We start from the raw sequence: 13005 nt of genomic DNA on the forward strand, positions 1-13005 counted from the left end.
CACCATATGTGTGCGCCTTTTTAATTCACATTTTAACCAGAGATGCTGCACCACCCCCGGGATAGAGACAGACATGGGAGAGCATGGGTCAGGTCAGACTACAGGGCTGCAGGTGGACCCACTCCTACTGTCAGATAATTCAGTACATGAAGAAAGAAGGTAACATGCAGTCACAGTCAGGCAGCTTGCTGTTTGTGCCCAGCTTCATCAGCTTGGGGACACCCAGGGAACCACGTGTCAGTCATGGGGTAAAACATTTCCTCTGGACTTAAGGTCCCATCATAATTTAGCTATGATATAGCTAATTTAGCTTGCTTACTGCTGGCTGTGAGATAAGCAAGTTTCTGTGACATGCAGTCACTTGTCTGGTCTGCTGCATCACATCAGTCAGTGCCATAACCTGTGCCTCTGGCCAAGTTGACAGATCAGGAGTAAAGAGCAATATAGTGAATAAAAATCAGACACACAGAGAGGGGACAATAATGCTAAAAAAGGGCACAGGTCTCAGACACATTAAGATTTTGATATGTGACTTAGAAAGCTAGGAACTTTAGCTGCCAAGACTTAAGAATTCTGTTCTCCTACATGCTGCCCTGCTTTGGATGAAAAAAGAGGGTTCAATTAGAGCTGGAAATGCTGCAGCTGCCAGGTCCTGCACTAACACCTTCTAGAGTATGGGCAGATGTTTGGCATCAACTTTGCCTTCCCTCCCAGCTGGCGGGACAAAGGTCAGGGTGCGTGCATATGCACATCCCACGTCTACAAAAATCCAGACTCGCTGGCATGACAAAAAAACGTTCAGAGGACCTCTTCCCTGCCCATGTCCTTGATAGCTTTGGTCCCAAATGAGGCTTTACAGGGGATGTCTCAAGGTACGCTTCAGGACTGAGTACTGCCCCTTTCATATGAGAGCATCTGCTGTGGCTCAAAGAGGCCCCAAGGGTACTTGCAGGTGATGGCACACCTGGAATGAATTCGCAGGTTATATGTGACAGCACACAATTTCAACAGCATCTCTTTAAAAACTGAAACAAAGGTATACACCACACCTCCCTGCTTTCATGAGTGGAGTCAGTCTGGAGCAAGCATCTGGCTATTAATGATATTGATTTTTATAAGAGTATAATTTGTCCACAATACATCAATACATACTTTCTATAGTATCGAAGCACGATTATTAGCGTCACATAATTTCAGTGTACTTGAAAAATATTCATAAAGCCAAAATAAAACACCACTACACCATTTTCATATTCCCCTCTTGTCCTCACCCTTTGACACACCCAAGCTCAGTTCACGAGGGCATGCAAAGCACAGACGTAGGAAAGGAGGAGTTAATAGAAAGGAAAGAATGGGGTACAAATATAGTGTTTTTAGAATTGTAAAGGGCCACAAAGACGCCAGTTTGCATGCACTGATGTCAGCGAGGGATTCAGGAAGACCAGAAGCAGCAGAGATGCTTACTTGGTTGCTAGCTCTGGGTTCTCCCTTAGCCCCCCTATAGTCTGCAGAGTTGCTCAGAAATTTAAGAGTGCAGCACAAGCATCTTCTTATGCCCAGCCACACTCACTGGCAGCAAATGAAGGACAAAAGCACTGGCCTGGCAGACATACAGGCACCGCTGTCCCATGTTGCAGCTCTGTCAGTTCTACTGAAGCAGAGCAACAGTGCTGTCATAAATTTCGTCCAGGGAAAGGCACTTAATGAACCCACATTGGCCACTTCATACACCCAGCTCTGCTGGGCAGGGTACAAGATGCTTTGGAGTTGGCAGATCAGCCACGGCCGTTGTGAGAGCAGAACGGAGTCAGCCACTTTGGGCTGGAGCATATTTGACTTCAAGTGACGTGCAAACCCACTAACAGTCCTTCATCATCTCAGCTCCGTTCTGTAGTCCTCTGGTCCAGACACCAGCGCGTGGCCAGTGTAAAAAAGCAGCACCTGAAATTAGAGGCTTTTGGGCTAAAATCCTCTAATATGGTTAAGATGTTTGCATGTTCTGGCCTGCATGGCTGGAAGAATCCACATGCAACAAAGCTGCATCTGGTGACCACAGGTTACCACATGTTCCTCTGTGGCCTGAAATAAGAGTCCAGCTAAGTGAAAACAAGAAGCTCAAAGCACTGATCAAGTGTTTCTGGATGATTTTTGTGTCAGTCGTGTTAGTAAGTTACCAGCCCTTTGTTAGCTATTACCCCCCTCAGCAGAAGGAAACGTACACCCATGTGTCACACAAAATAGCACCTCAGCTTCACGAGGATGGTGGCACTGTGCTCAGGTGTTGGACTGGCACTGAAGAACCTGAGCTGGCAGCATACATTTCCTTCTGCTAGACTCACTGGCGGGGAAGCAACCAGGCAGTTAGATGGCATATCTAACTGCTGAGCTATTTCCTAACTGAACCTCGAGTAAAAAAAAAACCGCAAAGTTGGCAAAGCACCTTCCATATGGAACCTACAACATGGCATAGTGTTTAGGATGGTCTATTTGGCAGTGAAATCGGGTATGGCAGGAACAGTCTCAGTAAAGGCAGTGGTGGTTTAACTATTTTTTTTTTCCCAGAAACAGTCAACAGTAACACACTGCTAACTTATAAATTATCTTCTTCAGGCCTAATTGTCTAAGGAGACACAATTGGTATAGATTGAATGCTAGCAGTTTATAAATCAGAACACCTCTGGAAAAAAAACACCTTTCTCCTTTCTTCCCTCTCCTTCAAAAAAAAAAATCAATCATTCTCTACCATCAGCAAAAGCATGTGAGAAAGGCAGAAAGAGAGGAGTCTGTCAGCATCAGAGTCTCTAAAAAACCAAAAATCCAATTGTTGCAAGTTTGGTTTTGAGGCTCTGAGGTTTTTTGTTATTTTTAGAAGCAGCAGCACAGACATGCTGAGGCACCAAGAAGTGGGAAAATAAGCTGATACCTGAGCAAAGGCAAAAGCTTCTTTGGCATTAAAATTGAACCACGCTTCAATACGTGTTTTGTCATTTTGTTTTGCCTTTGAAATTTTTCCAATGATGAGTCCAAGAGTTCTTCAATTACAACTTGGGGACAAAGCACCACAGAGACCAGGGTTTCAGTTGTACAGCTTGGCCATAAAATGAAGTAGCTTTCTGATGTTCTGACATATAAAATTAGTGCAATTTGTAAATATACTTCATTTGTATTAATCTGCATAAAGTGAAGACAAATGGATTTCTTGCTTGCATGTCAACTGCAGTTAACATATGTCCCAGATGAAAAGATTTTAAACTCAGTATAGATGTGCACGTGCTGTGCAAACAGAGCTAAAATATTTCTTAACAGTATTATTCAGGCTTCACAGTGTAAACCCCACTCCTTCGCACAGTGCTACCAACTGCCTGTTCCTGATAGCTAGTGTGCATCCTCCCCATTCCATCACGGTACTACACAGGAAAAAAAGACCAGGCTCAGGAAAACAACGTAACGCTTAACAGCAAAACATCCTAAAAGGTGCCAAACCCCAGGGAGCTCAAAGATGGGGCATGTTTAAATTGAAAGAGAAAAAAAAAGTGCCTTTTTTTTTTTTTTTGAAGGGAGGAAAACAGCTGCTCAGAAGAGCTAGGAGGCCACATGAAACAAGACAAAGTGAAACTTTCAGCTTGTGAAAGCAAAACATCTGAAGAGGCTGACAAGCATCTTTAGACACTGCCTTTGAGAGTTTCCTTGCTACTGGGCAAGAAAATGTGGACAGATTAATTTTATTCTTACTAAAAAAGGCAGGCTATTATTATAAATCAGGCATGACATTACCATGACCGTCCCCACACATTTTAACAGTTTTTCAGCTGCTCACTCCCCTCCTCCTTCTAGCGGTCTCAATATATCCTTCTAAACACGAGATTCCTCCCATCACTTGGACATACTTGACAGCAGAGAAGCAAGAGGAACTGCTCACCTCTGCTGCACCAAGTGGTTGCAAGTTTGTGTGCTAGAAGCTAGTAGGAACTTTCAATCCAACTTGTATAGCTAAGTGCAGAAGACAAAAATCACAGCTAGAAACATCAGTCTTTTCCTACATTTAACTTCATGGGGAAAACTTAAAAGTACTGAAGCAGAAGGGAGAAAGAAAAAAGTCTAAATGTCTTATTTCAGTTAATGGACATAATAGCTCAAGGTTTCCTGGGTCTTCTGTGCAGCTTGTTTAGAGAATGGCAGAGCTGGCACTGGATTTGGTTCCAGTGACCATTTCACTAGGTGGCTTCGTCCACCTCACTTTTAACAGCAGATGAGCTGCAGAAAAATGGTGTTGGAAGGCCCACTGCAGTGGGAGGTTTCCAGGGGTGAAAACATTATGGCAATCACTGCACCCAAAGGAAAGTCAAGCAGACAGTGATAGCACATCCATACACAAAATTGTCCCCTCCTTTTTTTCCCCCTGCCACTGCCTGTCCTTTCACCAGTTTACTACTGTCTGCCTGAACATTGCTCCCTGCTCCAACAGGCTGACAGGTACAGAAAAAAGACTGGATTTTTAAGGAACATTTCCTGCTAAATCTCCTAATGGAGAGTAGGAAAAAGGCGCCAGAGTGATTGTGAAAGTCTAACCCAGCACTGAGGACCCTGCACACTTTTGCTGGCTTTTTTTCCTGTTTTGATGAAGTCACGTGGTTTCTTGTAGTATTTATTTTGAAACAATCCTCTAAATTTAATAAAGTGTCCCAGTGGAAAATGGGACATGATGGTTATCATTTAAGCATTTTGAAAGTCTGAGACTGGAGCTAGAAACAATCTGGGACCGTGAGCTGGAAGACAAACCTTTTGGGTCAGGATTGATAAATGATGGGAATACGGAACCAGACTTTGCAGATGCTGGATTCCTTTTGTGGACAAGTAAGTAAACAACCCTCAGAGCAGCATCATTCACAAGCACCAGAATGGAGAAAGGTGTTCTGTTTGCTTGGCGGTGGATATTGCTGTTATCTGAAGGCACCAGAAAAAAGTTCCAAAGGAGTGCACACATGGGAAGCAGGTTTGTACGTCCCCTTCCCATGTCAGTTGTTAAGTTAGAGGCACATGGTCCTTCAGCCAGGAGCTGTACCTTCCCATGACACACTCAGCTTGGCTTATTGTTAATGAATAATAAGAGCTTTTGTTAGTGCTACTTTTCTGCTTTCACAATGAATACTGGTTTGAAGAACAGTAACTATGAAAAGCTATGAAATACATGTTTTCTTTCCTTTATAGAAGCTTCTATAATTTCACCAGCATCTGCAGCATCCATTAGTGTCTGAATCTTTCAGCAGGAGATGCAGATACTTCACAGAGAGCTCCATTCTGATTATTTTAGAGTTTCAACATAGGAAGATTGAGACACCCAATTAACTTACATCAGACTATGCCCCATCTCTGGCAGTGTTCAAGGCCAGGTTGGATGGGGCTTTGGGCAACCTGGTCTAGTGGAGGGTGTCCCTGCCCATGGCAGCGGGCTGGAACTAGATGGCTTTAAGGTCCCTTCCAACATAAACCATTCTGTGATTAGTGTGGCAAGTTCCATTGTGCTATTCTGAACAGAAGAAAATAGCAGATCTTCTGCAACAATGCTATTTCCTCTTGAAAGACCCAAATCTGGATGAAAAACTCAGTGGAGTGCCTTGCAAAAAAACAGCGCAGGATAATCAGACTGCTTATCCTAAGAGGCCCCAACAAGTTAATCCTACAAAAACCCAAGCAGCTGAAAGCTCCTTCCTCCCCACACAGTAATAACCAGTTACCCCAGCTTTTAGCAGAGGACTGACAGGCAAAGTCACAATTTCCCAGCCCCTTTCTTCAGCAGCATTAGCACCAATGCCACACTTCAAAAAAGAACCCCTCCAAGTACCAAGAAAAATTAATCTCTATTGCCATGCGGTCCCACCCCTTCCTATAGCACATTCTCCTAATCTGTGTTCTCAACAATAAGGAAAACATTGACTGAATAGGTAGTGATGTACAATGAAAGCTGTCCATATACCATAGCATGAGCTTGTTAGTCCCATATTTCTTCTCTTTCTAAGGCTACATGAGTGGAGGAACATATGCATTTTTATCCAGTTGTGCTTTTACACAGATGTTCCTTGGGGAGTGGCAGGTAGGTAAAAAACCCAAAGAAAATCGGCATTGAAATCAACAGCCACTGGTAGATTTGAAAATTTAGCCTAAAACAGCTGAATACTTTCAGATATTCAATCAAGACACCCTGAGCTACATAACCTTTTAAAGCACCCTTTTAAATAAATTATTGAATTTCCAGTCAAAAGCACTTAAGGACGCCTCTCCATTTAAAATAGGAGTCATAGGAGAAAGGCAGAGTGAGAGAGCATGCAGTTAAGTGATGCTACACAGTGGAAGGCAAGAACCACCAGGTTATGGACTACGTGTGGTCCCCTCCTCGCATGCCTGTACACCATGCAGGGTTACTACAGCACACATTACGAGGACTCGGAATCCAGAGGCAAGTTCCCATCAGTTCAAAATTAAAATGACCAGCACCATTAGAAAACTGAAGGTGGCCTGGGCCCCATGGAGCATCAAGGCAGAGGATTCCTCTGTGACTGGCTAAGGATGGACAGGCAGTGAGAAGAACCGAAGGACAGAAGAAGCCAGAATCTCTTTGGCTGGAGGAGCAGAATGGGGAAGAGGCTGCGTTTATGGAGCAGTTTGTGAAGCAGCTGCTGGAAGAATTGGCTTTGGGGAAGTTGGATATTTGCACTGCTGACGTAGGATTCAGGAGGAAGGGAGAATGGAGGCAGCAGGAGTAGCTTCCATGGCTAGCACCAGCAGTGGAAATGCTCCAAGCAGCTAGCACAGTGGGAAGCAAGGATGGGAAAAAAGAAAAAAAAAATATAAAGGAAGAAAAGATCTTCACTGCTTATCTAATTAAAAAAAAAAAAAAAGAACCAGAGGAAGGGAAAATAAAAAGAGGAGAGAGAAGCACCAGTTGCAAGGAGTTCACAAGGCTTTTTTTCCTCCTTCCCCCAGCGTCACTGCTCTGGCTCTGACCTTCGGGGCCGGTATCTCCGATGGCCCGTTGATTTCCGTGTGGCCACTGCTGCGGTGAAGCCCACCAAGCAGCACAGGGATGTGGTGCCAAATTTGGCTGTGTCTAGCCAGTTGGGTGTTTCTGTCTTCAGGTACCTCTCAGCTAAATGCAGACTCATCACTACGAACCACAAGACTGAAGCAAACGCATCAATTCTCCGGAGCCTGCAATGCCAAAAAGAAACCAAACAAGACACATGGTAAGAGTTTAAACACCGATGAACCCTCTTGGGTCCTGAGGAAGGAGAAGGAAGGTGGGGAGGGTACACAGACTGAGCAGGTTAGGTACTATCTCCTACTACAGTTCTATCATCTGCAGCCCTTCCCACTCCTGTGGGAAGTACCTGAATAGATCAGTTCCATTTTCTACCAGATTACAGAGCTGCACAGGGAGCTTTTCATTCACAGTAATTCAAGTTTAAATTGAATGAACCAAGGCACAGATCCAAGGCAAGTTCTGCTGTCTCCATCCAGCCGGCTAGCAACCCAAAGAACAGGGAGAACCATACCACCCAGTACTACGTGTGCCATTCTGGCAAACTTTTTACCCCCGGCTCACTGAGTCAAGACTGAGCAAAAGACCTCCAACGTAATGCAGTTTTCCTTTAAGTGAAACAGAAGAAAAGCGCACACCCACCTGATCCGCCCAGCTAAGAACATGGCCAACAGGCAGGTGAACAGCCCAAGGACAGCGACTGCCATCTGGTGATTCTTCCCGTAAGCCCATGCGGCACTCAGGTTCTCCACCATCTGTTCTGGGAGCATGTGGAGCAGCTCCTGCCAGCCTGCCACTGTCACGGAAGTGTCATTTTCCAAGTCTGCATGTGAGCTTGTACCAGTCCTGTTCCAAATAGATGCTGGACCAGAGGAGACAGGTGCAGGAACTGCCGCACCGAGTGAGAAGGGGTCGCCTGACCCATACAAGGCCATCAGAACCAGGAACGCACAGCTGAGGAAGGCCAAGAACCGCAGGAATATCACCTGAGCCGGTGTACTTATGGAAGCTGAAGAGGAGGATGAACATAAATTCTGCAGAGGAAGGGAGAAACACCTTGTCAGAAGCTGAATGAACTGTAATAAGGTTTTGAAATGGTGCTTTATGAAACACTTCCAGACTGTATGGCTTATTGGACAGTTTTGCTCAAGTCCTTCTAAGTCTCTGTACTGGGCTGACATCACTAGCAAAGAGCAACAGCAGAGCTATGAGCAAAAGCCAAGTCCAAGCAGGGCAGAGAGGCAAGGAAAAGGTCACAATTCACTTCCCATTGTTCTTTTCCCCCCCCCCTACTCTGTAGTTGTCTGCACTGTACTCATAAACTGGCTTCCCTATCTCCCCTTTTCTGCCTGTCCCACTATCTTCCTTCCATTCTGTTCTTGTTACTACATTAGACTTACCTTCTAGCAATTGCACTGAATGACACCAGCAAGAGGAAAGCCTCAAACTAACATCAGGAGCATCTGTGGCAACTATCCTGTGCTCTTCTGAACTTCTGCCACGCAGAGTTAGAAAGCCCCAAGGCTGCTGCCTTCCTTTTCCAGCAGCAAACCCAGGCACAGAGGTACCCACTTCTCTGCACTTTCCCCTAAATCCTCTCATCTGTCCCCCCACGTACCTGAGTATAGTTCTTGTCTGTCTCACGGCGTTTGAAATGGTGGCTGAGCAGCAGTGCCCGGAGCTGCCGATTCTGATGTTTTATGTAATACTCCACAGCAGCCTGGCATGGACGGCACAGCTTGTAGGTCTGCTCCAGGTGGTGCTTATACACCTCAATCTCCTCATCGTATTTGCCCTGGTGAGAGAACAGGAGAGGAAAAGTAGGTGAGGACTGCAGGTTCCTCACCAGTTATCATGCTTGCTGCTGACATGTGAGCAAGGCATGCTTCCAGTCTCCAGAGGAACAGGCCCCGGAAACCAGGCTTGAATAGCGACCAAGCTGGAGGCCAGCCATACAACCAGCTTTGCATACAGCTGACCCAGCCCCCATGTCCCAGAAGAGACAAAACCGCCCCTGGAGAAAGCTGCTGTGGCCCAATTTCAGGGTGCTGAATTTCTGTGGCCCAATTTTATGCTGATTCTATGATTCTATACACAAAGCAGACTGGATTAGACAACCCAGAAGATCAACGCATCCCACTATGGCGCAGTCTTATAACCCCAAGGCTTGACCATGGTTGAAAGCTAAGGACTGTAGCACTAAATTCGCTGCACAAAACTTAGGGGGGGCCATAAAACTGTGAAGGAGAAACCCCACTATCCTATCCTCCATGCATATTAAGTAATAGGAAGGCCAAGAAGTTGCTCAGCAAGAAATCCTGCTGCTGTAACTGCAAAATCAATCCCTTTGCCCTCCGAGGCACAAATGCCTAACCAGGGAGATGATGTGGTTGCACAGGATTCCTCTCCCACTCCACTAGTAAAAGCGGAGCAGCACAGCCAAGGCCTCAGGAAAATAAAAATCTATTAAGGCTTCAAGGTGACTAGTGGGCTGTTGTGCCTACCAGATCCCGTAAGCTCAGCAGGGTCAATGGCAAGTACTGGAGTTATAAGCTGATCTCAGTGATAAGTATGTTTGGTTTGGGGCTCAAGCTTCAACTTCCAGTGTCCATCTAGAACAGGTCATTACATTCTGGCTTTGGAGTAGGATTAGGTAGATTTGCAACATTAATGAGTAACCTTCTCTGCACTGGAGTGCCACATAGTGATTCTGAAGACTCATGAAGCACCATTCCACAGCACACTGAAAAATTCCTCTCTCTCCTGCTTACAAGGCTGCAGCATGATACTGTTTGCAAAGCCAGACAAAATAAATTTTCACAGAGCACATTCATCAGAGCAGGAATTGCAGACACATGCATGGGAATGCCTTGGACAAACGTTCTTCTGTGATGCCAGTCCCTAACGAACACTTGCCTCCTCCCTTGGTGAGAACGAAGCCAGCTGTTTGATCTTCGTGGTTTGATGGTTGTTGCATTTCTTGCAAAGCAGAATTTGGCTGCTCACCCACTGTTGCGGTTTGGTAGGATCACAGAAAGTCGTAGCACCTGACACAACATGGTTAAGGTGTTCCATATACTGAGCAGGGATGGGCTTGTTGTAGTCTCCATTCTGACAAGAAGCAACAAAGGAGGCAGGAGGAAAAAGCAAACATGAGATCATAATGTCAAAGCTATGCATCCTCTGGTTAATAACAAGATTCCCTAAGCTCTGTCAGGAGCACTGGTCTCCATGCATTTGCCTATGTAACAAAAGAAATAAGTTAAAAAAAAAAAAGGAGACAAAATGCTTCAAACCTCCCCCATCTACTATTCTGTACACCTATTGCAAGCAGTTGGTGGTGGTGGACTTTGGCGTAAGACAAGCTCTGTTATTTAATACTCTAAATAAAGCAATTCAGCTGTTCCAAAATACAAAACCAGAGAAGACTTGTTCCATATATTAAAAAAAAGATTCTTAAGAGATAGTGGTGAAAGTGTCAAGGCCCTTTTGGCCCTTTGAAGCAAGAGAGGAAAATTTGTCTTTATCTTTCTATGTCAGCACATCCCAGTATACATGGACTCTTTCTCAGATTTGATCAAGTGATCAGCTGCTGAGTTCACAGGTGTTCAGCACAGAGCTGCCAGCTGCCGAACCGCTGGATATTCATTTGCACTGGGCCTGTGCCATCTTAAAAGGAAGAGTGGGCTTCTCCCACAAGCACTGTTCCACAGGCCATGCACCTTCCCAGCCACCCTGCAAGCAATTTGTCACCCGTACCTCTTGGAACCCATTGTACTGTTCACAGTTGGGGCAATCCCAGCAGTTGCGATTCCCATATGGCACTACCGTGTCCTGATTGCAGAACCAGCAGTTCACTGTCACGTGTGTGGGCTTCTTCCTGTTAGGAAAGGAGACGTGATAGGCATCAACACTGATTTCAGCTGATGTAGAGGAAAGCAATGGCTCTCAAACAGGGAAATGCAAGAGAGGCTGGAATAACAATCAGCCTTCCCATTCAGTATGTTTAATGGTATGACTCAGAGCAGTCATTTTAGCAATGAAAAGATGGAGTTTTAGTCCATCTTTAGTCCAAAGTAGAAATAAATTTCTGCCTGATGCTCATATCTCTTTGTGCTAGTACCACGGACATGCCAGAACTTTAGTAACAACCTTGTGACTAACACACTTCACTGCTTTTCAGAAGCATATTTGGGGATGCAAGTCCTCTCCATAATCAGCAGTGTTAATATATGCAGAGGGTGCAGTAGAGTCGCTGCTTAATACAGAGGATTTTGGGAAACAGAAGTTACAATCCACAAGAACTGCAGATGACAGTACTCAGATACCTAGGAAATGGGCTCATGGTTACAGTTTTGTCTGCCCTGCTCATTAACAAAATTTTTCAAGGACAAGGGCATATCAAATTATCCCAAGGTTCAGGCACTGTAAAAAGCTGTTTCTTCACAGCTTTAGATACATAAGAAGGAACTGAGGAATCACTATGTCTTCCCCAGTTTTTATGCACTGGAACTGAAGAGGCAGAGACTAATAACCTGGATCCATGAGCCCCTTGTTTTTTTAAAACAATCCCATTAAAACAAGTCACTACAAGAGAAACAGCTGTGACATGGCCCCATTGCAACAGGTTGTGACAGATGTTTGAGCAAAGAACTTCAGTGGCCTGGCCTTTGAGCCTGCCTGCTAAAGAAGGTCTGCATTTGTCTTGCAACTCGGTGCAATATCCAAGAGGAAGCTTCCCGGCCGGCCAAGGCAGCACAGCCCAGCTGTCTGGGTTTATCAGAACCAGTCCCAGTCACACCTCCAAGGGAAGGCAGCTGTTCAGGCAAAGCCCAGGCAGGGACTCACTATGGCAGCTATGCAGAGACAGATGGACCCAGCTGACACCAGCCCCGTTTGCTGCCTAATTCAAGTAATCGACGTGCCTCCCACCGGACAGCTTCTAAAGCTGCAGTGAAAGCGACTGAGCAGGGAGGCTCACTGAGGGCCTGGAAAGCACGTAACAGTAGCCAAAGTGCTCACCAGTTGAGAGCAACTTCTCTTCTTCCTGCTCTAGGAAGTGTGCTCTGCTGCTACAATAGTCTCTATCAAAGCATCTTCCAAACGCTGCAGAAGTGATGTCTGGCACCCTGCAACCAGACAGGCAGGTGGTTCCACCCTTAGTTAAGCTGGCTTCTCTCTCAGCCATCACCTTTGTAGCTGGATGCCTACAATGAAGATTCTTCCCCACTCCCATTTCCATAGACCATGTCTTGAAACTCGGTTCATAAAATATCAAGCCCTCAAGTGATGCCTAGGCCTCCTGTTTTAACTACTAATGATGAAAATAAGCTTGAAATGAAGCACCAGAAAGAAGCCTGAAAAGCCAGAGCGCACAGAGGATTCCCTGCCAGATGCTAAAAGAAAATGGCTGGAGCTACTAGGGTGACAGATTCTCATCTCAAAATAGACGCATACACCCACATCCCTCTTAAAATGAGTATTCACTGCTCGACTTTGTTCGCTGCCAAGGGGTCTCAAAACAGTAAGTGATCCGAGTTAAAAATACCACCATTGAAACTGACAGGCAAAAAAAAAAAAAGTTTAAACCAGATAGAAATCTAGGTTCCTAGTCCGAGTTATCTATGAGCTACCACTGCCCAAAAGCCAAGCAAACCACATGTCAAAATGGCCATATGAAGGATGGACAGCAACACCCGTGGGTGGTGTTTCATCTCACTCTCATAGGTGTAAAAGCTATGAAAATAAAATGCATAGGCTTCAGCATGTTAACCACCAAAACACAAATCTACTGCACCTTGACTTCGATAGCAACCACAACCTAAACTCCGTCCTCTGATGTAGGTTATTGCACAGGTCCTCATACTGTAGAAAGTGCTACGATCCCACCTTCCTGCCACTGCGGTGTCACCCTCTGGCACCCATGGAAATAAGACATGCCACGCTTCAATCTCCATCTACCACCAGTC

The 13005-nt window shown here is 45.3% G+C and overlaps 1 protein-coding gene across 1 annotated transcript in view; it reads right to left on the bottom strand.

Annotated features, from left to right (window-relative positions):
* TMEM201 (transmembrane protein 201) overlaps positions 1 to 13005 on the bottom strand; it is a 30400-nt gene that overhangs the window by 12739 nt on the left and 4656 nt on the right. Inside the window, exons 2-6 of the mRNA XM_054849696.1 lie at positions 10796 to 10916; positions 9953 to 10147; positions 8655 to 8831; positions 7679 to 8070; positions 7003 to 7206 (exon numbers count right to left, since the gene is read on the bottom strand). Coding sequence (XP_054705671.1) covers positions 7003 to 7206; positions 7679 to 8070; positions 8655 to 8831; positions 9953 to 10147; positions 10796 to 10916 — 1089 coding nt within the window. The remainder of the gene's footprint in view (positions 1 to 7002; positions 7207 to 7678; positions 8071 to 8654; positions 8832 to 9952; positions 10148 to 10795; positions 10917 to 13005) is intronic.

The sequence above is a fragment of the Grus americana genome, chromosome 21 (assembly GCF_028858705.1).
Source record: "Grus americana isolate bGruAme1 chromosome 21, bGruAme1.mat, whole genome shotgun sequence".
NCBI classification, from domain to species: Eukaryota; Metazoa; Chordata; class Aves; order Gruiformes; family Gruidae; genus Grus; species Grus americana.